Source organism: Aphidius gifuensis, linkage group LG5 (assembly GCF_014905175.1).
Source record: "Aphidius gifuensis isolate YNYX2018 linkage group LG5, ASM1490517v1, whole genome shotgun sequence".
In the NCBI taxonomy this organism is placed as follows: Eukaryota; Metazoa; Arthropoda; class Insecta; order Hymenoptera; family Braconidae; genus Aphidius; species Aphidius gifuensis.
Genome location: NC_057792.1, coordinates 17,717,065 through 17,743,526, shown reverse-complemented (window position 1 = coordinate 17,743,526; position 26,462 = coordinate 17,717,065). Strand labels below are relative to the sequence as shown.

At 25.0% G+C, this 26,462-nt stretch overlaps 2 protein-coding genes across 2 annotated transcripts in view; one reads left to right on the top strand and one right to left on the bottom strand.

Annotated features, from left to right (window-relative positions):
- Positions 1–597: 597 nt before the first annotated feature.
- Positions 598–6,085, top strand: LOC122858061 (patched domain-containing protein 3-like). Its single transcript, XM_044160732.1, has 9 exons — positions 598–1,066; positions 1,178–1,371; positions 1,452–1,504; positions 1,611–1,690; positions 1,762–2,203; positions 2,380–2,628; positions 2,706–3,008; positions 3,682–4,732; positions 4,812–6,085. The coding sequence occupies exons 1-9, from the start codon at positions 966–968 to the stop codon at positions 5,210–5,212; spliced, it is 2,874 nt and encodes a 957-aa protein (XP_044016667.1). The 5' UTR covers positions 598–965; the 3' UTR covers positions 5,213–6,085.
- Positions 6,086–7,077: 992 nt separating this feature from the next.
- The window catches only part of LOC122858036 (plexin-A4), a 110,565-nt gene continuing 91,180 nt past the window's right edge, over positions 7,078–26,462 (bottom strand). Inside the window, exons 4-9 of the mRNA XM_044160662.1 lie at positions 12,177–15,181; positions 11,704–11,917; positions 11,394–11,574; positions 10,577–11,287; positions 10,345–10,490; positions 7,078–10,274 (exon numbers count right to left, since the gene is read on the bottom strand). Of these exons, the coding sequence (XP_044016597.1) occupies positions 10,098–10,274; positions 10,345–10,490; positions 10,577–11,287; positions 11,394–11,574; positions 11,704–11,917; positions 12,177–15,181 (4,434 nt within the window). The 3' untranslated portion in view covers positions 7,078–10,097. The remainder of the gene's footprint in view (positions 10,275–10,344; positions 10,491–10,576; positions 11,288–11,393; positions 11,575–11,703; positions 11,918–12,176; positions 15,182–26,462) is intronic.

Genomic DNA, 26,462 nt, shown 5'->3' with positions numbered 1-26,462 from the left:
ATTTCCATTTACTCCTCCACTTGATCTTTTATTTCTCTCAATTGCTTTGTGTGATACACATGATAATTTTCATTAATCAGCATCTGCATTTGTAATTTTTTTTTATCATTACAAAATCATATATTTCTTTTTAAAAAAAAATTCTTCATCATTGACTTGAACACTAAATTTCCACGAGACGATCTTTTAATTCTTTGTTCAACAAACAATGTATTTTTTTTTCTCGATATCTTGTCTAAAAAAAAAAAATATTTTTCATTGTTGAAGCAAAATCAAAATAATAAAATTTGTTTGACACTTGTTGCACGTGCTCATATTGTTATGTCAAAACATACATAAACAATAAACAATACAACATAAGTGAAAGCAAAAAAAAATTTTTTTTTTTCCGCCATATACGTATCAGCTTATCGTTATCATTTTTATTTTATAGCTTTATCATATTATTTTATATATTAGTCATTGAGAATGTATGATGGACACGAGAAAGATCAAAGTTTCTACGATATTAATATGTATGACCTTCTTTTTTTTTTTTTCTATATGTACATATATATATCCATAGTAAAAAAAAAATAAAAAGAAATTTCTCTCATTGCAACGAGGTTATGTTGCTTGTTTGTCGCGAAAATTACATCCAGCTGTTTGCAAAAAAAGAGAATGAGTTTGCATATTTATTATTAATAATAATAATAAAAATAATCGTATTATTGAAAAGTTATTTCAATTATATAAATCAAGACAAAAGCATTTTGTTTTAAATAGTAACATGTAAATGCATTATGACCAAAATGATAAGAAAAATGTAGGCGGTCCATTGTTCAATGTGATGATTAAATAAAATGCATTAATTGACTCTATAATTATTATTTTTGCGTAAAACTGATTAAACTTTTTTACATAAAAAAATACTCTCAGTGCGGATATAATCTTTGTGTGAATAGTCTCTTGTCAGTTATTTCACGATGGACTTGGCTGAATCATTTGTTCAACGAAAATCAATTTGTAATAAATTACAACGTATACCACAAAATATATCAACTGTTGTTGAGCATTTTTTTTACAGGTAAATAATTTTCTTTAGCTACATTATAATTATACATTTCATATTATTATTATTTTAATATTTTATTAATTTTAAAAAAATAAATAATAATAATATTATTTTTATTTATAGTTTAGGTTTTAGAATTGCAAAACAACCAGTTAAATGGATAATTGGTTGTTCATTTGTTGTATTAATTTGTCTAAGTGGACTTTACAAATTTCGACAAGAAAAAAATCCATTGAAACTTTGGGTACCACCTGATTCGGATTTCGTTAAAGACACAGAATGGCTGATGTCGAATTTTGCTGAAGGACAAAGACTTGGTATTTAAAATTATACTTATCAATAAATATAGAAATTAAAATAACAATAATTAAAATTTTGTCATTTTTGTATTTTATAGAAACAGCTATTTTTACTGCTGATGATGTATTGCAAGCTGATGCTCTCTATCAAGTTAGTACATCATAAATATCATTGAAAATTGTCACTTTACCTTGAACAATATAAACAACTATTTATTAAATAATATAATATAAATTATAATTATTTTATTTTTCAGTTTAATGAAATAACAAAACGTATTATTAGATTACAAAGCCTTGATGAACCCAAACGATACTGGACTGATGTTTGTTTCAAGTATGTTATGATTTGTTTTTGTCGCAAATTTATTTATCAATTATCTAAAATTACATATTTTATTATTTTAGAATTCCAATAATATCAAAAGAATTATTACGTCAAAGACGTAGTGTTGATGATGATGATTTTTTTGATGAAGAACCATTGGCTCGTGCAAATAAAACAAAATTTGATCCATCTGTTCATGCACCAACTGATTTATATTGTAGTATTGTTGATAATTTACAACGTGGTTGTTTGGTATTTAGTATTTTAGATATATGGGATTTTGATTCTGATTTAATTAAAAAACAAACAAAATATGATATTATTGAAAAAATAAATACAATTAAAATAAGTCCAACACTTGGACATCCAATGAATTTTAGTGATTTACTTGGTGATATTGTAACTGATGAAGCAGGAAGAATAATATCAGCAAAAGCTGTTAAATCAATATGGATGTTACATGTTAATTTTCTAAATGTCAATATGGATGAAATGGGAAACGACGTTGGAACTGCTGACTGGGTACGGTAAGTTTAAAAGAAGGACTTTGGTCACATTTAATTTTCAAAATTATAAAAAAAGATTGAAATACACACACAATTTTGGCTATTTAATTTTTACCAGAATGTGATTCGAGTCCTTTGTTATTTAATTACAATTTTATTTAAAATGTTTTTTCGTTGGACAATATATTTCAGGCAACACCTGATGTTTTGAATTGGGAATTGGCATTTTTAAAAGAGCTTGAATCAAGCTCAAATGATCTTAAATTATATAATGAAAAATATAATAAAACTATGGGCTTATGGTACGAGGCTGGACGTAGTTTTGGTGATGTCAGTGCATCAACAATGTATCAAGATATATTAAAAATAGCAACTGGAGTTATTTTAATGTCTATTTATGTATTAGTTATATTATCAAGATTTACATGGGTTGAATTACGAGTTAGTAATTTATAAATAATTATTTATAAATTTATAAAACATATATGATATATTTGTTGTTTGAAAAAACATTACAGCTTTGTTTAACTGGTGCTGGTTTATTGTGTGTTGGTGGTGCCTTTATTGTTGCTGTTGGTGTTTGTTCTTTATTTGGTGTACCTTATGGACCTGTACATACATCATTGCCATTTATGTTGATGGGTCTTGGGGTTGATGATATATTTGTTATGATGGCATCATGGAAACAAGTACTAACACACAAACAAAATCGTGAAAAAACAATTGAGGAAAAAATTGGACTTATGTTGAGTCATGCAGGTGCTGCTATTTCTATTACATCATTGACTGATGTTGTGGCTTTTATCATTGGTGCATCAACTGTAAGTTATTCATATGAAAAAAGCAAAATAATATTTTGTTTTTAAATAATATTTTGAATATGCTTCACAAAACAAATTGAATGGGGCAAGAATTTTTTTTTAAATATACGATTATAAGCTTTATTATTTTTCGAAAATTATAATATATGTTTTTTTTTTTATAGTCTATTTGCAAATTATAACACTTGCTTTTGTAATAAAATATAAAATAATAAAAAAAAATTCCTGCAGTATGTTCTTTATCAAAGTTTTATGCAAAAAAAACAAAATAATAAAATAATTTTTTAACTTTTTACTTGAAAAATATTTTATTTAAATATTTTAAAAAATTATTTTTTTTAAAAAAAAACAATATTTTTGCAAGGTCAAATAATTAAATGTATTTAATATTTTCTTTTATCAAGTACTGTGATGTTCAAGGCTTATTATGTCGTAAAAGAAAAAAAAAAATATTAAAACTTGGAAAAATAATTTTTTAACATGTTATTTGAAAATAAAAAAAAAATTATTTTGCAAGGTCAAAAATTGCTTGTATTTAGCTTCTTATCAAGTACTAAAACTTGGAATGTTGCAATTTTATTATTTTCATTTTTCAAATCAAGAAAAAAATACAATACAAATGTTTTATATTAAAATATATTTCTTAATTTATGATTTTAAAAATTATTTTTAGATACTTCCATCTCTTGAATCATTTTGTATTTATGCTGCTGTTGGAGTACTTGTTACTTTCTTTCTTCAAGTAACATTTTTCGTAGCATTTTTTACACTTGATGTTAAAAGAATTGAAAACAAAAGAAATGGTATTGTTCCATGTGTCATACATGATAATCACCAATCAACAATACTCGATCCAAGTAAATCATTAGCATGGTATATTATTGATTGGTTTTATTCAAAAATAATATTAACAAAATATGGAAAAGCCATGATTATTATAATAACAATTACAATGACAATTGCTGCTAGTTTTGGTGCTAGTCAATTGAAACAATGGTTTGATCCAAATTGGTTTTTACCAAAAGACAGTTACTTAACAAATTACATGACAATACATAATACTCATTATCCAAATCGTGGATATCAAGCAGCTGTTTATATTGGTGATATTGATTATAATGATAATTTAAAAAATATTATAATATTAACTGAAAATTTAATGAACATGACAACATACATTGATCACGTATCACCTTGGCCAATAGACTTTAAAAATTTTATTCATCAAAATTATGACAAAAATATATTAACAAGCTCTCTAAATAATGATGAATTATATAATTATTTATCAAAATTTTTATACAGTCAAACTGGAGGAAAATATCAACGTAATTTTTATTTTTATAATAATTTAACATGTGGTAAAAATGCACCAGACATTAAAGTATCAAGTATTGATTTTTCATTTAAAAGTTTTACTGGACCAAATGAATGGATTCCAGCAATGGATAATGTTAAATTATTAGCAAAAAATTCAAATATAAATGGTTTAATATTTGTTTGGAGTAGAATGTTTGGTTCTTGGGTTACTGATAAAGTTATTGCTGAAGAAGTATGGAGAAATATTGTACTAGCACTTATTTGTGTTATGGGTACAACAGCAGTATTAATTGCTGAATTACAAACATGTATATGGATATTAATGTGTGTTGGTTTAACACTTGTTGACATATGTGGATTTATGTATTATTGGGGTTTATCAATTGACATTGTAACATGCATTGGTTAGTTGTTATTCTTATTATTCTTATTACTATTATTATAGATTAAATGAAAAGTAAATTTATTTATTTATTTTTATAGGTCTTGAATTGGCTGTTGGTTTGAGTGTTGATTATGCAGCCCATGTTGCACATGCATTTTTAAATAGTCATGGTAATGATCGTTCAGCAAGAGCATTAATTGCTGTAAGACATATTGGTGCTGCTGTTTTATATGGTGCTGGATCAACATTACTTGCACAAAGTCTTATGGCATTTTCTGAATCATATGTTTTTCAAACATTTTGGAAAATATTTGTTCTTGTTATATTTTTTGGTCTTTGGCATGGACTTTTATTATTACCAGTTATATTAAGTACAATTGGTCCATCAAGTTTACATACTGAAACAAAAAAAATAACACAAATTAATAATGATATTAATAATGACAAAGAAACTGAAGTACAAGTTCCATTAACTTCAATTGCCACAACAATTGATTAAACAATTAAATGAAAATTATTAAATTCATCATTATCAATAATATTTATTTTTGGTTCAATAAACATACAAAATTATTACACTATTCATACTATTAATCACACATTTATACAAAAATAATAATAATTTTAAAAAATTAAAAAGATAGAAAAAAAAAAAATTAATAACTTAAAAATGATATATATATATATTTTGATATTATAATAATAATAATATATTAATATTAAAAAACAAGTACAAAATAATGTAGCAAGAATCATTGTTATGTTTGAAATTTCTTGATATTTTTTTTCTATTTGAAATTTTATTTAAAATAAAAATAAAAAACATGACTATTGTAAAACATAAATTAAAAAAAAAATTATGAATTGGATGTATATATTTTATTATAATATTAAATTTATCTTTTTTTGTTAAATTTAATTTTCGTGATTTATTTATTTAATATGTATAATTGTAATTAAATATGACAAAAATGAGCAGTGATGAGTTTAGACCCAGTCGATAGGTTAATATTTCAATCACTGCTTTTCTCAGTCTTGCACAGTCCATCGACATTCATTCAATGTTTTTTTTTTTTATTTTTTTTAAATTATTATTTACTCTTCAAGCATACATTATTTTTTGTTTTTCATTTTTTTTTTTTTTTTTTAACAAAATTATTTCGTGGATAATTGTTTACATCGATTTGCCTATTCGTTGGGCTGTTACACGCATTTTCATAATAATTTGCCCCTCGTTTGAAGAAATACACTAAAGAAACGAGAGAAAATCTCGACACAGATGCATAGAAAATTCAGAATGAAAGAAATAAAATATATGATTATTACACTAAGCGCGCACATTGTTCTGCAGTTATTTTTTTTTCGTTTTTTCGTTTATTTTTTTTTAAGTTTATTTAATTATTTAACAAGAATTCATACCACCATTGTTGGAATGCAAAATGAAAGTCATACAGTATGCAAATACATATTTTATTATGCTTCAATTATTATTACTATTATTAATATTATTATTATTATTTTATTTTTTTTTTTATATTTTATACTTTTTTTTTTAGAAAACTCGGGGCTGTAATTTTATATAATATTTTAGTATTTTTTTTTTGTTCCATTTATCTATAAAAAACCATCAATATTATATTTAATCAGAATAAATATATATGCCAATTTAAAAAGATAGCATTAATGAGGGATGGGATATTTAATTTTAAACTAGAAAAATTTTTTTTCTTGATTTTTACAATTTTTTTTTGTTTTCGCTTTTCGTTTTTTTTTTTTTTTCTATTTTTATAATTTTTTCGGCGTTTCGAAATGAGGAAGATGGGGAAGTTACAAGTTGACATTTAAAGGATGGGAATTGACGACGATTGGGTACACACAGACACACAAACATCAAGACTAGTCCTACTATCAACTAGCTATTTTATTATCCTAGATGTACATGCACACGGTATACATACGCGCAAAATTACCGAACGTCAACATGATATGTATACGCATGTGCACACGTAGAGTTTGTTTTTTTTTAAATTATCATTTTTTTAAATTTTTCTTTCATTTTAAATTTTCTTTTTTTCATTTAAATTTAAATGATGTCTTAAATTTAATTTTTTTACAGTGAAGTTTTTATATATAAAATGTATGTATTTTTTTGTTTTCATTTTCGTTGATATTTTTATTTTGTTTTGCCTGGAAAAATGAGTAAAATAAAAATTTACCAGGAAACTTTGGATCCATTAGTACCATGTTGTCATGTGGTATTTAAATTATTATTTTATTTTTTCTTTAATTTTTCTGTGAGATCATACTACGTAGCACAATGCATTTTAAATTTCGTTCGGTTTATTTATAATTATATTTTTTTTCTTGTTATCAATACGAATTTATTGTTTTTTTTTTTTTTACCGTATACCAGAGCAATTATTTAAATATTATAATCTCGTTACAATTCCCACCCATAACATCATTTTAATTTGTGTCGAAATGACCTCCCGAATCTTTCCATTTCATTTAATTTCTATCAAACTCTTTACATTATTATCCTCATTTAAATTAATATCTTTTTCCAATCGAAAACATTTCTTATTCATTTTCTTTCTTTTTTGAGCAATAAATACTTTCTCCACAAACAACTTGCACATTGAATTGACGCACTTCAAATACATTCATTTAAAAAAATTATCATTCATTCTCACTGACATTAAAAAAAATAAAAAATAATAATAATATTAAAAGAAAAAATAATATATATTTATATAATAAACAAAATAAATTAAAAAAAAAAATTGCTTCTGTTTCACACTACAATTGTTTAATACGACAATTGTTAATTGTTTTTTAAATTTATTATAATTTATATTATTTTTCGTTAATTTTTACGTTAATTAATGATTATCAATTCATATCAATTCAATATCAATGTATTACAATCAGACAATACTCAACAGTGATTCTTTATATATAATTAATATATTACAATAATTAAGAGTGACAACAACATGACGACGGAGGCGTTGAAGCAATATTAGGAGTGGCACAAAGGTGGTTTTTCTCATTACTATTAATTCATTTTTTTTTTTTTTTTATATCATTGTAATTTTCATCCAACAAATACTGCCGATTTCGTTTAAATTTTAATTTCGATAATGACAATATTAGCAATGTATTTAATTCATTTTAAATGGAATGATTCGATGATTCAAAAAAAGATATAGTTATTATGATAATAATGAGTATGAAAAAAAAATGTATGGCAATGTTTTTTTTTCTTTGTCGGTTAACTCAATCTAATATACATATATATATATATAAAGAAAATAAAAAAAAGATATTTCGATAATTTTAATAACGCTTTGAAGGAGGTATTTTAATAAAGAGACCGAGAAAAACGGAAGCACGCACAATCAACACAACCGTCACATCGAATAGGCCTTGAGCGCGCGTGGCCAAAGTCCATATGTACCTATCATCTAATACACGGTCTCATATGTTTTTTTTTTTTTAAAATTTAATTTTTCGTCACACTGGACATCAATTTTATTTCTCTCACAATAATTAATTATATTTTTTTTTATTTTCTTTTATTTCATTTCGAATTTTTTTTTGTGTGTGTGCATCTATTACAATATAATATTTATTTATTTATAATTCGCGACAATATCATGTTACGGAAGGACACATATATTTCTATATATATTTATATATTTATATTATTTATATACATTAGGCTGTTTTGAATTTAATTATTATTATAATTTTATTTAATAACGACAATGGAATTTTACAAATAATAATTGATAGACTAAAGCTAACTCGCTCTGAGCGTCAGTCACTTGCTCCAGCTCATTCATTGAATGTGATAATATCATTAATTATTTATTATTATTCTAAACAGCCTAATATACATATGCGTTTTTCGCGCCCAGCGTTTAAGTGTATATATATTTACACATATACATAATGACATAACCATCCAATCATATATTTATATCAATTGTTTATCTAGTACTAATATTATATCGCAATCAATTAAAAAACAAACAATCAGTCATTCACATAAATATTATTATTTTTTTATTTATTATTTCCCTTGTTAATTTTCATTTTTTTTTTTCATGTATTTCGGGATAAAAAAAATTCTTCTAATGAATATATGTGGATGGAAATATTTTCATTGTGTATTTTTTTATTTTTTTTATTTTTCAATAGTTGTTTATGTAAAAATTTCAATCAATTTATCAAGGTCTATATTTATATAAAGTGACGCAGATCATTTAATTATTAAACATTTACAAATTATTATTATCATTTTTTTTTTTTTTAAATAATTTAATTCACATATATAATTATTAATTGCTGATTTTTTTTTTTTTTTAAATTCATTATTATTTAATTATAATTATTATTATAATAATCAATTTATTTATTTTTTTTTCCATTTAAAAATTATGACAATATATTTTTTTTATAGATTATTATTATTAATATTTTTTTTTCTTTTGTAAAGTTACAACGACACACCGATTTATAATCAATTCGGCCGCCGGAGTGTGAGCATTTACAATAATAATTATCTATTGCAATATGATTATTATTATTATTATTATTTTATAAGTTGTTTTTATTTTTGTTCAGTCCTTTTCATTTATAATTCACTTTCCATTTTATTTAATTATTTTGGTATATACAAATTTCTGGTAAGTGCGATGATAATATTTTTTCACACCTGCCAGCCAGCGGCCTTCCAGAAGACATGTTCAATTTTTTTTTTTTTTCGTTTTTTCTTTTACAATTCGCATGCTTTTTTGCATTAATCATTAATTTTTTTGACACCTATTTATTTATTTATTTATTCTTCATGATTTTTTTCTTAGCTACTATGTTTTTTTTTTTTTTTTTTCTTTTATTATTTAATATTAATATTGTTATTATTAATTTCATTCATATTATTTCGATACACCATTTTGATTCGCTTGAACGTCGCGCATGCACTTGATTATTGTTTATAATATTTATTTATTTTTTTTTTTCGTTCAATAAGACATGATTATCTTCATTTTTTAATCTTTTTTTTTTTCATTAAATCACAATGACGATGAGTATAAAATAGATATAGTATGACAGAATTGAAAAATAATATAAAAAATTGGAAAAAAAAAAAGAAAAACATGATTGAAAAATGTTGACAAAAATAGAGTAAAGAAAAGAAAAAAAAAAAAAACAGAAAAACATTATTAAAATTGCGTTGCGACGTATGATAACGATGGTGCTTGTGTTAGGCCACTATCACTGGGCAATTAATTTGTAATAAACCAAGTATCATGAACTCAGCATGGCCACTCATGACGTGGCGGCTTTGACGGATGCTTGGTTGGTATAACGGGACATCAGGGATTAACTTCTGCAGCCATTATATTGTGCACCTGTTCCAATTTATATGCCAATCTTTGTTTTTGTGAAAATTCATCTTCTTCAAGTGTTACTATTAATTGTTCGTTGTATTTTCCTGCATATGTATACAATTCATATAATGCACAATTTGTATTGAATTCTGTCGTGTGTAACTGTTGAAGAAAAAAATAGAATATTTATTAATAATAATATTACATCAAGATAATAAAAATAATAATTTACCCTCGACTCTTCAGCCAACATTGCATTCATGTCTTGATCAGATATTGCTGGCATGATTTTTATATCCGAGTAATAACGCTCTACCCACTCTTTATACACTGGAATGTCTTTTGCATAGAGAAGTTTTGAACTCGGTGAATCTTTACCTGAAATAATTAGCAAAATAAATTAGTAAAAAAGAAAAAGAAAATTTAGCTATGTAGCTATGTAGATAATAAAAATATAATTATACCTAGTCGATGATCAGACGTTGAACAACTGTCCATAAATGTTTGTGCAACAACAGATAAACAAGAATCAACAATATTTGATTTATGTATATCAAATACAAAATTTGGATTTTTAATAAGATTAACCCAAAATCTAAGTGGTAAAGAATTACTTTTCCACGTATGTACAACTTCAGGATCAGATATACCATGATGAAGTGCTTGATCATCAAGAAAATCAAACATATATTTAATAGCAAGTGGTAATGCTGAGCCTCTATGTGCTGTACTAAATATTGTTTCAAATAAATCATCAACAAATTTTTGTAATGTTCCTTTTGTTGCAAGTAACCTTGTTAAATATATTTCTGATACCATTTTATTTCCTCTTTCACCTTCTTTTTGTGCATCAGTATCATGATGTTTAACAAGATGCCAACATTTAAGACCACCATCATGATCATGATTAAGTGGTGATGTTGCACGTGATAAAGGTGGACTTGCTGAACTAAATTTACTTAAATTGAGCGTTTCATATTTATGTGATTTATCTGTTTTTTCAGATAATATTGATAAATTATAAATTGATGATTGTTTAGATACTAAACTCAATGATGCACCATCTGGTACTCTATAATGATTAAGAGTATTACGTTTTTTCCATTCACCCTCAGTCTTTGTTGATGTATCTTCATCATGAAGAATCAATCTACCAGATGCACCTGTTCTCCATTCTATTATTTAGCAAAAAGAAAAAGGAAAATAAAAATTAAATATAACAACATGTACAAGATAATAAATTAAAAGATATATATATTTTTTTTTTCATATAATATTTACCAAGATCAAGATCTTCTTTTCTTGGTCGTTGACTGTATGGTGTTGCACGATATATTGTGTCTAATGATTTTTCTTTAACTTGAGAAATAGTATCACAGTCAAGTAACTTGACTGGTACATTTTCAGTGGCTGGATCTAAACCACTGAACACTGTCTGCTGAGCAATTGTCACATAGACAGTCTATTAAAACAAACAAAAAAAATAAATTGATAAATACTTGTATCAAGTTTATAAATTTATGAGATAAAAAAAAAATAAAAAAGTAGTAAATACATGTTTATTATATGAAAAAAAAATTTATTGCTATACCATGGGTTTAAAGTCAATTGACTGTCTTATCAATTTTTCTTCTGACAGTGAGTATCTTGCCTCTGATGATATTGAATCAACGGGTCCCTTGTCAACTTGATATTTCATTGCACGGAAAAGCATAAAAAGTGGCTCACCTGCGCATTCACGCATAAATTTATACAATAAAAATGTAAACCATGCAGAAAGCATTTTTTCAGCTACACTTTCCGTTCTGAAATAAAAAATAAAATTCATTAATTACAAAAATTAAATAATAATTATTATTATATGAAAAATTCCAGGGTTAATTAAATGTCGTGAGTCATAAAGAATAGTCACGTTTAGTAGAAAATTTAATTTACAATGAAACTAGTAATTATAAAAGTTAATAACATAAAAATTTTACATTGAATTTATTGTTGAACAATAAGAAAGTATACTATACAATGTATAAAATGACTTGATTGTATAGATAAAATAATTTGACTTACCGTCTAAGAAGAAGTTTTGGATGACTTTTTCCTTCCATACATTTTTCAATGAGTTCAGCAAGTAGAGTTTTTAAAATATCAGTACAATATTCCATTTTACTTTGTAGTGTAACCATAATAAGACTTGCAACATTGACTCTGTCTCTCATTGAAAAATAACGATTACTTTCAAGTGTTCTTACAAATAATAATAAAAATGTTTTATTCATAATAAGTTGACCAAATAAACGTAAACCTTTTTCTTTTCTCATTAATTCTGGTCTATCCCATTGTAATACAACATGATTATCAACATTTGGAAATAGAATTTTCATAGCATACGTACGATAATCAAGAAATGGTATACCACCACTTGTTAAATCACCAGTAAGATCAGTCATTTCAGTTTGTAATTCAGCAAATGCTTCTTTACATTCAGCAGCAACACGTAATTCAAGTATATCCATTTGTTCTTGCATATTTTTTAATACACGATTACTTTCTGTTGATTTTCTTCGATATGCAATTAAAAATACAATAAATATAATAACAAGTGCAACAATTGCTAATATAACACCAACAAGTGCTGGTTTTGATAATGGACCATTTAAACCAGCTGGTAATGCATAACTTAATTTACCAATTGGAAATTTTAATGAATTACCAACAATAACAACAACTTCTGGTAATTCTTGTTTATCAATATATCCATCTTCAGTTAATGCTGGTGGTTGTACTGGTGGTGGTCTACATGTTAATTGTTGTCTTGATAATGATGTTACATTACAATATGTACTACCAATTTTAACAATAACATCTGATTCTTGACATGCTCTATCTAAATGTTGTCCATTTATTGTTAAATAATCACTTTTATAATATTTAACATCTTCACCAAAACTATCATATATTGGATTTGGATATAATAAAAAATGTTGAAAGCCATTTTGTGATAAATTTTGTACACCAGTAACATTATCCATACGAAAACCATATTCAAGTGGTAATGGATGTTCAGCATCAAGTATAACATTATCTGGTATTTCAATTGTTGGTGAACGACATTCCATATGTGTTTGACTCAATACATCACATGTTGATACAAACATTTTTTCATCATAATAAACATACATCAATGGATTTTGTATGTATCCTAAATTTTTACCAGTAACTGATATTTTAATGCCACCAGCTGGTAAACCTTTTGGTATTTTCATTTGTCCACCAACACCACTTTCAACACTTTCAATTGTTGGATCATCAACATATTCAAAATATCCATTATACGTACGTTTTCTACCGTCAAATGTCATTATTAATGTACTATTTTTATTGATACTACTTGAACTTGTCATACATTGGGTTTCATTTGATTCAGCACTTATAACTGAACATGGAAGATCATCAATTGTAACACGTATTTCACTACCAGCATTCATATATCTACCAGTTATTTTAATTGTTGTACCACCACTTTTTGGTCCATATTTTGGTGATATATTTGTTATTATTGGATCAACAAATTCATAATGTTGTTTTGATTCTCCACGATATGTTTCAATTTTAACAATAACTGGACCATCTTGTGGTTTTTTAGAACCAGGACCATCAACACGACATGTTATTTGTTTTGTACGTATATATAATGTTTCATATGGTTGACATGGTACACCAGCAACTGTTACACCAGCATATATATCATTAAATGTTTTACCAAGATTAATACCACGTATTGTAACATTTGTATTACCTTCCCATGGTCCCATCATTGGTTCAAATGAATGTACTTCAGGATTTGGACATGTCATATTTCTATTTAACCATATACCAGAACCACGACCACATTGTTCTTTAACTTCACAACGATCAGTACTTTGACACCAACCACAACCATATTTTGATGGTATTGCTAAACACATACCACAATTATCAGCCATATCACGACATCTATATATTACAACATGTATATTATCAGGATTATCAAGTGGTTTTGAACCACCCCAAATAACAGCAAATGGTACTGTTATATTTGCTGTTCTTGATGTATATGAAAATTCCATTTCTTCACAATATATTGTATCAGCAAGTAAACGTGCATTAACACTTGTTACACGTCCTTCAATATTAAATTGACAAACAAATCTTGTTTGTATTATAAATTGTCCAATAATATGTACTTTAACACGTATTGCTCTTTTAATACCAGCAGCAACAAGAATTTCTTGTGAATCAGTTGCATTTATTGTTGGACAAAATGCTGGACCACTTCTATAACTTGGTCCCATTCTACTAACACCAGTAACAAGTATATCATTACGACAATTTGCAGCAGTATCATGTGTACATCTATGTCCATCAACACACCAATCACATGGAAAACTAGATGATACACATTCAGTACATGATGAATATGTATTACAATCAAAAAATGTAAAATTTGTTGCAACTAAATCTGGTCCATTAGTCATTCTAACAGATAATTTTGCTGTAAAATGATGATTACCAGCTGGTATTGATGGTAATAAATCAGTTCTTGGTGTTGTACAATTAACACCAAATGATTTTCGTGTTGCATTTGTTATAAGTGTTTTGTCTAATGCAGAAAAGGCACATAAAAATTCACCATTTAATGTTGGTAAATTATCAATAACAAGTTCTAATGTTCTTGCTGTTGTTTTTTGTAATTGATCTGGTGTTACTGTTGTTATTGTTGTACAACGTTGACTTTTATATGATATCCAATATAATGGATCATTTGCTGCATCTTGACAATCACTACGTAAATTACATTTATTTTCAAGTGAACACCAACCACAATATGGATCTTTAGCATCAAGACAAGCCCAACAAGTTTTGTATACTGAACATTCTTGTACTTTGACCTTTGATACTTTTTTCTCAGTCAGTACATAAAGATGCATCGGTGGTTGTTGAGAGTCAAATAACAGGTCAGGGTTCACTGGTGAGTCGGTATCTATCTCCAGGTCACCATACTCCTGGGCAACGCTAGCACTCTCTATGACCACCTGGTAACACAAAAAATTAATCAAAATTATAATAATAATAATCATAAAGACTTGTTAGAGAATTTTTTTTTTTTTTATAAACAGTTATTATCATCATCATCATCATCTGCCTCTTTGTAATTTATTTTATATTTTTTTATTAACTGTAATAATAAGTTGTATAACTTTGAAATAAAAAAAAAAATGTATATATATTTATTGGTAAAAACTTGAACATTTTGATATTTCAAAAAACATTTTTCTCTAATCAATTGATGGGAACAAAGTATCTTTATGAAAAATGGGCCACATCCGCGTATTTCAGCTGACGCTCATATCACGCTCTATTATCACCATTATTCATGCAGCACCAACACGATTACTGTCGCTGAAAATAGGCGTACGACAAATTCAACAGTTGAAAAGAAGTGTAATCGATCAAACCAACCAACTACTGATTCAGCATTTGTCAAAAAAAACAATGACTACAATAAATGTGATATTAGAATATTCATTGAATTTACCACAAAAATTTTTATAAATAAAATAAATTACAGTTTATTGATAATGCAAAAAAAAATATAAATAATAATTGAATAAAAAAAATAATTCAAACACAGTTTGTTGATGTTCATATGTAACTGGAGGGTTAAATAAATATCGCAAATCGAAATTACTTGTTATTTTCTTTTTCGAAACAATTTAATCGAAAAGAGAGCCAAAAAAAAAAAATGTTTCTACAAGAGATAGACAATATTATTTATTAGTAAAAATATTTTTTTAAATGAGAAAAGATAAAATTCAATTAAAAACCAGTTAGTATTAAAAAATTACTAAATGTTTGTTGGATAAAAATTTAGTTATATTTATTATAAATTCATAACAAATATATAATTCTGTTTTTAATATTTTACAAGTTGATTTAACCCTGTGGTTGAAACAAAACGTTCATATATGAAACAATCGATTTTAGTATATAACACCGGGAAGTGGAAAATGCGAGGTTGCAACGTGTCGACTTTTGTGACCGCATTTGCACCACCCTTGTGATATGCAGTTGACTGTTAGGTCCTGAGAATTTAAAAAAAAAAAAAAATGAAATACTTTTTTTTATTATTTAAAATTTAATTAAAAATATATATCATTAATTTTTTTTTCCCCAAAGATAACAAGTATCATGAAAATATAATTATACATGAAAAAAAATAATAAATATTTGATTATCTTTGATTTGAGGTGAGTATAAATTTATGTGTGTAAAATAATGATACATATATGGAGTTATAGAAAGTCCCTCGGAGCAATGAACAAACCCCGGGAATGTCAAATCGATTCACAATAATTTGTCGAGGCCAGGTCAACCTGTCTGAAAATTCTTGAATATGTGACCATTTACTATTTTGCTGAGTTTTGTCTGTACATTGACTGCGTGAATGCACAATGATAATAAATCAAATGCTTTTGTATTCTGTACTGGTATTCTATATCAGTTTCGTTATTCAAATTTCAATGATGAATTTGCAATTTGATTTTTTATAAAAAAAAAAAAAAATAAAAATACTTTATCAATGATTTTATTCAAGAGAAGAAACTATATGATATATATCTTTGTGATATTGGAGACATGTAAATTTAATAAACAAATAAATGAAAATTAATTTGATATAAATTAAAAGTATTTTCAATTTGATGAGTATGGGTGTGTGTGATTGAGGATATGCGCGGTACGTATGATGATGATAAAAATAAAAAAGATAATTATTATATATGTAGACAACAATATCACTGGGGGCTTTGATATATAGTCAACTCAATATGACTCATTCAGGAAATGAGATAATAATATAACGAGTCGTAGAATCATATATAAATTCAAGTCATCGTTATTTATCAGTGATGTGATATATATTTAATTCAACTTTTTGATGCTGGTACAAAGGACAAAAGATTATGACATAAAAAAATTTAATAAAAAATAAATGTCAGCAAGTGAGCAATAAAAAAAATTTTTTTTTTATCTTTTTTTATTATTAATTAATATTCAAGTGTATTAATTTCTTTTTTTTTTTTTTAAAAATTCTCTTTAATTAAATTCAAAGAAAAATTTAAAAATGAAATATCACTAATTTTCAAAAGAACATTTTAATTTATAATTAAATATATGTCATGCGTTAATTATTATTAAACAAAAGACAAATATTAAATAAATATTTATTTAAAAAAAAAAAAAAAATCTGTGGTATTTTATTTATGGCTATTAATTAAAATTTGAAATATTTTTTTTTTCAATTTAAAAAATGAAGTTTAATAAATTAAATTTTTTGCTTGATTAAAATTGAGGTAAATAAAAAATTGATAGAATTTATTTATTATTTAAATAACAATGAAAATAATAATAATGAAAATCGTGTGATGTAGGATCATAACAATTGATAATATAAAATGTATACATATATTCGGTCTCACGGTTTGATCAAAGCCACAACTCGATTTTCATTTGAATTCACAATTTGCTCACCAAGCAAAAATAAAATAATAATAAATATCATGAAAAAGTCAATGCTTTTATCTTGATCAGGTATTTGTAAATAATATAAAATAATTTTTGATGTTTTTTTTTCATGTTTATTGGTTGTAAAAAAATTGTGGAGTAAAGAAAAAAAATTTATATTTTTGGTTGATTTAAATTATTTTTTTTTGTCTGATGAATATTATAAAATTATTGGCTGATGAAATATGTAAAGCCAAGAAGATTGTATTATTTTTTATATTGAAAAAAAAAAAAAAATCTTTAAATAAAAAATATGTGGGTCGATTGAGGAGGGAAATATTGGAATGCGATGTACTTGATACCTCTGTACAATAACGTGGGTGACGAAGGATAAAATAAAGGGAAATAAAAATAGAAAAAAGAGAAAGAGCAAAAAATTAAATACCCATAAAAACCCCCCAAGTGTACCCTCAGGCAAACGATCGGATTATCGTGCGAAAGGTCAAGATCGAGAACAAAGAAAGATCATTCAAGTAAACTCTCTTTACCGGATCTTAAAATTGGCTATTTAATTTCGTAAATTTATTTTAATTCAATCTTTTTTTTGTTAATGTTTATATATATTTAATTCAATATAAAAAACTATACAAATTAAATTATATATTCAATTTAAAAATAAATAAATAAATAAAATAATACAGTTTAAATTGAAAAGAAAAAAAAGAAAGAAATTATTCATCTTGAAGTTTTTAAAAAAAAGTTATTTTCTTTCTTTTATATAAATTAATAATAATATGTAAATTGTGAAATAAATCAAAATAAAAAAAAAAAACTATCTCAATTTTGTATACAAGTTTAAAAAATATAAAATATTTAACCGACAAATTGTATATTGCTTATAAAAAGGTCACTAGGTTTATTTCTATCACAGTAATAAACATTATATATTATTTGCCAATTTTTTTTTAAACTCGTTATACAAAGTAATAAACTTTTACATTCATCTCATAACTATTAAATATGAAAAAAAAATAAAAATTGGATAAATAGAAAACTAGTGGTTATAATTAGATTTGTATTTGTAGTAAAAAATTATTATAATTATCATGAAATTCTTACTAATTGAGATTAAAAAAAAAAAATTAAATTACTAAATAAAGCTATTTAAATTATAATTAAATTAAAATATAATTTTGTGTATTAATAATAATTATGTTAATATTTAATTTAATTATTATTTACTTTTTCTTTGTTTTATTAGGAAAATATATTTTTTTATTTAATTGGAAGTGGAATAAAATTTTCAGTTGTATAGAAAAAAAATAAAGACAAAGTAGCTATTGGAAGATCTTCTCTCGAGACGGATAGAAATACGATCATAAAAAAATTAAGGTGGAAGGTGAAAATTAGAAGAAGAAGGTAAATTATTTATTGAATTTTAGTGGATAAGTGTCGCACATATATTAAACGATAATTGTGATAAAGAGAAAGTTTCAGGATGTACAATTTTGTTGGGAGAGAATTGCCAATTTTATACCGCAGAAAATTTTGTATGACACTATTTTCTTTTGACCTGTGACATTGCAAAAATTATATAATTTATTATTATCAAAAATTTATAATAAAAACTGTATAATAATAGAGCTGAATTTTTTAAATTTTTTATTATTTAAAATTTTCGTATTTCAAAGTTTTAATAATTCATCATGACATTGCATTTTTATGGACTCAATTCTCAAAATACTTTGATGAATTTTTAAATAGTATATAGTTAAATAAATTGTAATTTATATTTTAAAAAATGACAAGTTATTTTAATTGTCTGTTGTATTTTAGAAGATATTTTTTTTAAATATATTATTATTTTGGCATTGCTGGAGTTTATATTTTTTATTTTTTCCGAAACGCAAAACTATTTACTCTCATGAATGAATTCATGAATCTAGGCAGTATAAAGCTTTAGACTTGAGGGTATAAAACCAAGATGAGTAAAGAAAAAAAAAAAAGGGGATTGGAATAATTTGATGGTACTGAAGTTGAATTAAAAAGCACGCTGGAATATTTGCTTCGAGATTCATTTAGTTGATCGGCGCTGAATGTGGGGTGTGTCGAGATTTAAATTTTTTTCTTGAGGTTGTAATTAGAGTACAAAAGTTGGGGGAGAAAAAAATGAATAAATATAAAAAAGAATAAGTAATTTAGTATAAAAAATTTTGTATAAAACACGCATGTGGTACTTCAGTTTGTCAATGAGGAAAAAAAAAAAATTCTTTATAACGTTTTTAAAATTATTCTGTACAGTCATTGATAATACAAAAAAAAAAAAAAAATATCATAAACAAATTTATTGAAAGAAATAAAATTAAAAAAGAAATATTATTTTCAAAAGATTTGAAAAGTTGACATTTTCTTTTTACAATTTATAACATGCCAATTAATTTGACGTTTTAAAATCATTTTTCATGCAAATAAAAATAAGAAAATTGTCGATAAAAAATTAACTTAAAAAGAAAAAAAAAAATACTTAAATATTGACATAAACATAAATTTTTTAAACTCTCCATCAATCAATATTTGAAAATAAAAATAAAAATAATCTATAAAAATACGATAAAGTATTAAGCTATAAAAAAAAAATAAAAATAAAAAAAAATATGGAAAATTAAGTTTGTATTTGTTGATTGAATAAATTAAAAAAAAATATTGCAACACATATAGAATCATGATGTTGGTGTCAATGTATAATACCAGTAATTACCGTTGGCCATCACTAATGGTATATACTGGATTTCCAATAATGCAATTCATTAGTCTCGATACGGGGGCGGTTTCTGTGAAGAAAACAATAGCCAACAAAGTCACACTTTGTCTTTTTATCATCCCACAAAAAATTGAAACAAAAAAAAATTTATCATTTGATTATTTTCTCTCTCATCTTCATTACACAATTAAGGATCGAAACAATTGAATTAATAATTATTTGACCAACTTTTGAATAAATAAATAATTAATAAATAAAATAATATATACTCTTTATCATCATCATCATCATCATCATCACGTATTGTTTAACTTTAAAATTTATATGTCAAATATATTTTTTTTATATTTTTTTATTGCGTGAGAGTTTACGTGAGTATGTCGATAGCAAATAAAATAACAAAGATATCCCTTAAAAAGACGAGAATTTACTTGCTCGTTAGTGGTTTTGTTAAAGTTACCCTTGAGCGTCCGCTAATGTGACCGCCTACAATCGCAAAATTGTGTTAACAAGGCAACGAGACGTGCGTCACAAGAAAAAAAAATATAATAAAAAAGTAAAGAAATAATCAACATCAGACATATCACGTAACTTGTATGTACACTTTCAACAACAACCAGTAAAAACTTTTATCATTTTTTAAATTTATTTTTTTATAATGTATATAAATTATTGTCAAAAGTTTATAATAAAGTTTGAAGCTTTTAGTAATTGATGTTGTGAATGAGTTTAAGTATGATATTGTTGATGAATCATGATACAAGAGAGTTTGTTTTATAAAATTAACTGTAATAAATATAATAGTTTATTTAAAAATGTCAATGAGATTTTCAGTCAGTGAGAAGATGAAAGAGAAGTAAAGTTAACCTGACAGTATAGACAAGTTGAAGGACACTTGTAAATTTATTTGATAGTTGGTCGTTAATATCTTTTAAATATTTTACATTATAATATTTATAAATTAAGTTAATTAAAAGTGCTATTGAAAAATAGTCAAGAGTAAAATCTCAATTGAAATCTTAAGGTTTCTATTCACTAAAATACACATCTACTGGTAAAATATTTAATGCTATATGTAGAGTATATAAAAGCAATATGAATACTAGAAACTTTTCGAAATATATAGTTTACAAAAGTACTTTGTCGTACGAGTTTACCAATGATGACTAAATTTAATTTATAATATTTATTATTTATGTATATAGTACTTAGTACTGAATGTGTAACTGTGATTGAACTATTCAACTAACTTTAACGTTTCATTTTTAAATTCAAAATTCAGTTTACATGAAAATTTGTTGGCTTAACATTGAGAGAAAAGCTTTTTTGTATATATTATATTATTTATAAATTTCAATGGTTTTTTCAATGTTATATTTTATATACATTTAATTGAAATTTAATTTTTTTCTTTTCAATTATAAATGTTTATTAAATTTTGTAATGAATATAGTATCATATGAAAAAACTTTTAAAGCAGATTATGAATATTTTTTATTTTTCTTTTAAATTTTTATGATTATTTTTTTTTTATTCGACAATGTGAACGAGCTGTAAAACGATGGAACTTTTATCGTGGCCATTTTTTACTCTCAAGTCTCAACGCCCTTCTCACCAAGTATATTTTCCATCACTCTCGCATATATTTTGCATAACCACTTCGTGACCCAAGTAAAGATCGATGGATGCAAAAAATACCATAGAGCAAATGTCGTCGTATTCTGTGACCAATTTGTCGTAACTTTTTTTTATTTTTTTCACACACATATATAGTAAATTTACATTTTATATTTTTTACCATCAACTGTATTACTTTCATCAAAAAAAACTTTATAAATTAATCATAATAAAAATTATAAATAATGATATTAATAATTTTTATTATTTGAAAATGATAATAGTAAATATTAAATGACTTTTTCAATCATATGTCAATCAATCAATTTACAAAAATAATACCATCTTAAATAATAATCTGACAATGTCATCCTGAGAAATTCAATACGAGGTCTTTGTGTTTTCATTTGGCTCAACTTTATGATAATATAAATCTAACAACCAATTTGTCTTTAAATATATTATTATTCAGTATTTCATTCTTCTCAAATAAGACATTCAAAAACAATTTAAGAACAATATACAACTTGACACTTTAAAAGACCATAACTAAATAAAATAAATATCAAAAATAAAAAAAACATTACTTTTTTACAACTTCCTCTAATTATTAACAATGAAAAATAAAAATTCATCAGTCAAATAATTGGAGTAAAAAAAAAAAACTATTTTTTAAATTTAATTTGAATTTAAAAAAAAATGCCTAGTTTTATTATTGACGACACAGGGCTCTTCATACAGTGATTGGTCAAAAAAAAAAAGGATAAAATTGAAATTTGAGAACAAAGGAATCAAAGTTACCTTTGGAAAATTTTAGGAAAAGGTACATGATGGAGCATGTTATGTTAAATTAGGTCAAACATTGTGCATGTAGTTTTTAGGACACTGAAGAGAAAGAGGCTGGAGAGGGGCGGGAGAGGTGAGATAACAAAGCCCAAAATGAATAAAATTTCATCCTTTACTTGGCTTTAGTGTGGTATAGCAACATGAGAAAGCTTAACGAGGAGTTGCTGTTGAAACTCGTTAAAATAAACTAAATCCAAAAAAAAAAGTTTATACAAATATTGATTTACCCTAAATTTATTGATTTGTTGATATAAAGTACTTGTCATTTGTGCGTGTCAAGAGGACAGTGATTTAATTAACAACATTTTAAAATTATTAAATTTTAAATCATCAAATTGATATTAAAAATGAAAAAAAAAAAAAAAAAAAATTCAATTAAAACATGACAAAAAGAATCAACTATTTTAAATTTAAAAAAAAATTTCATTTAATAAAAATTAAAAAAAAAATAAAAGCTTTATTTTTTATTCACAAAAGAATTAATTTCAAAATAATTAAATGCTTTTTACTAACGAAAAATATTTAAAATGCCAAAAAAAAAAAAAAAATAGATAATTAAATTATTGTAAATTAAATTAAAAAAAAAAAATGATTTAAAATGAGAAAGTAGTTTTTATTTTTAAGTGGTCAAATGAAAAGAGTATTTTTTTTTTTTCAAAATTCAGAATAAAAAAAAATGAAGACATTGACCGAGCATCCTGAGACAATCTATAGCCCATATGTTTGTATTCTAGTTGTATAATATATCCAATGTCTTTCGTGACATATGCCAGGGTAATATATCAACTGACTTGAACGTTGCAGCACACCCTGGTTTAGCTAGCATGTTGTTGGCGAACCTTACCCCCTGTATAACTTGGTTGAGGTCGCAGCACCTTCACATCAACCAACACATCAACCAACATCATATATATCTAGAGTGCTTTAGCCTGCTTTAGCTACTAGTCATATACAAATACCAACATGAAAATCACAAGTTAAAAAATGACATTGATCATATCCAATTTTGCAAGACCTTCAACAATAATATTCAACATACAGCTATACATTTTTCTTTTTTTTTTCAGATGATACCATCGTTGGTTGTCAACACTGACACCTGAATAACATCCAGACATACTGGCTGTATACATTTTTGTATTTAATATGTGTGTATGTGTGATGGATACATGTAACTATGACCATCGAACCTGGTATAACAACTGCAACGTATATATAAAATCCCCAGGCTTCCGTTTTAATATACCAAGGGCTCAGACAACTCCATTCGGCAAACGGAATTGCGTCGACTCCCAAACTCTGTGTGTACTTCACTGAGCCAGCATAATCCACTCACTGTTAATAAACTTATATATATACCAGCACTGCTTTTATATTTTATTTTATATCTTTAGTTTTTTCTGCTTTTTTATTTTATTATATTATTTTATACCTATTTACAAGCTGAAAATTTGAGGAGACTTGATGGTAATTATTAAATATAAAAGGATAGGGGGATAAAATGCATAAATTTAAAGAGTATTTTATTTGAGGAGGAAAAAAAAAAAACATAATCAATTAACATGCTTTACTACTTGTTACTATACTGTAATTTAATTTTGTAATATAATTTTATATGTTTGAGCTCTTTAGTATTTTTTTATTTTTTTTGTTTATGAGAATAATAAGAAATAATATAATAATTTTATTTATTGTAAATTTATTTAACTGTAAAATTGAGGAAAAAAATAGTATTGCATTTATTGTATTGTTTTTTTGGATATATGTTTGTTTCTATATATGAAAAAATACATAAAATGTACATGTGCAAAAAAAACGAAAAAGATATTTCAACCAAGACGAGGATGTATTGCTAAAAAATTTCTGAAACACGAATTGAATGACATTTTCGAGACGGTACTCACTGGACAAAATGAAAGACCCACTTTGCTATTTTCTATATGTCTCTTCTTGTCTCTCTTCTTTTTCTTTTGTACTATCAATTTTTTTTTTTATTTCTATTTTTTTTTTTTTTGGCTAGTTGCACGTTGCAATCCATAACAAAACTTTTTTTTTCTTCATGTCAATACTCTTTTACATTAGACTTTTTTTATAGATTTTTTTTCCATTCGTTTACAGGTTTTTTTTTTTATTTTTTTCATTCATTTTTTGCAGCATGTATCTGTCGTCAAGAGGCGCCTATATATACTGATTTATTCATTTAATGCATAAGAAATTTTGTAAGAAAAAAAAATTATTACTGCACATATGACTGTCTTGTGAATTAATCACGTAACACCCGCGTTAAGTTGAACAATCTTTGTATAGAATATATTTGTCCCATCAGGTTTGCCCCCGAGACACAGGATTACGCTTGTCCATGAAAACCGGTTTTAAATATTTATAATTTTTGCATTAAATTCCTTGGCTTTTTGCATACAAAGCGAAATTCCACTATTACGCATTATTTAAAATAATAATAATACATAAAAAAATATTAAACTATCAAATATAATAATAAAATTCAAATGAAAAATAAAATATCATCTGGTTATTTTTTTTTTTTTCAAGATAAACAATCCAATGTATTTTTATGAGTATGTCAGAATAACTGATTATGAATTTTCTTATCTCCAAACAAGTAACGACAAACAGTTACGAATATTTTTTCTTCATTCTAATGGTTGTTCAGTTTATATCAAAAGGAAGTTGCCAAAAAAAAAAATTACAACAGATTTATTCTCTGGACTGTGATTTTTTCCGGTTCAACGTTTAGTCACTTTTGAACAACTGAAAAATATATATCCTGTTGTAGAATAATTATCAATTTAAACTTTACAGAAAATTATAATTTTTTTCTTTATTAAAAGTGTTGTAATTTTGATCGACACATGTTACAATTTTATCTACTATTTATCAATTAATAATTGTGCATTGACAAAAAAATTTAGCAGAATTATTTAGTGAGTTTTATATTTATTTTAATTATTATTTATATAAATTAGTTAATTTTTAAAATTATATAATAAAAAATATACAAGTATTTAAATTAATATTATTTAATTGCAAATATAATAAATTTAGTTTGTTATTATGAAAAAATAATTGTGGATAAAAGTGGCAAATAGAAGAAAAAAGAGAGAGAGAGTCTTGTGCTAGATAAGATAAATAGTATACTCATTCCAATGTTTTTATTCAAGTAAAAAATGTCCGACACGAGGACATATATATATATTCTCGAGGATGCTGCACCCACGAGTGTCATTACACGAATTTGTGAGGCGCGCTAGGAGGCACATAATCGTGCAGTGAGAAAGGCGTCAAGACGCTGCAAAACTTCATGGATTTCTAAGTTTATTCTCACCTCACGATGTTTTCTTGCGACATTTAAACTATTTATTGACTGGCTTTAACAACAGTCGTGTTTATATATTCAATAAAATTAAAAAAAAAACAAATTTATTATTTATATTTTATATAGAATAATAATTCATCAAAATATTATTATTGTTTCATCTCAAAAGCTAAACGATGCATTAATAAAACTTTTTAAAACATGAATATATATTTAAAAAGATAATGGAAAATAAATTGGTGCAAGTAATTGT

What these genes read in the sequence shown, in the direction of transcription:
- LOC122858061 (XM_044160732.1), top strand. Translation starts at nt 966, where the DNA reads ATGGACTTGGCTGAATCATTTGTTCAACGAAAATCAATTTGTAATAAA. An exon ending in GTTGAGCATTTTTTTTACAG is followed by an intron (nt 1,067 to 1,177) that starts GTAAATAATTTT and finishes TTTTATTTATAG; the next exon opens with TTTAGGTTTTAGAATTGCAA. An exon ending in TTACATGGGTTGAATTACGA is followed by an intron (nt 2,629 to 2,705) that starts GTTAGTAATTTA and finishes AAAACATTACAG; the next exon opens with CTTTGTTTAACTGGTGCTGG.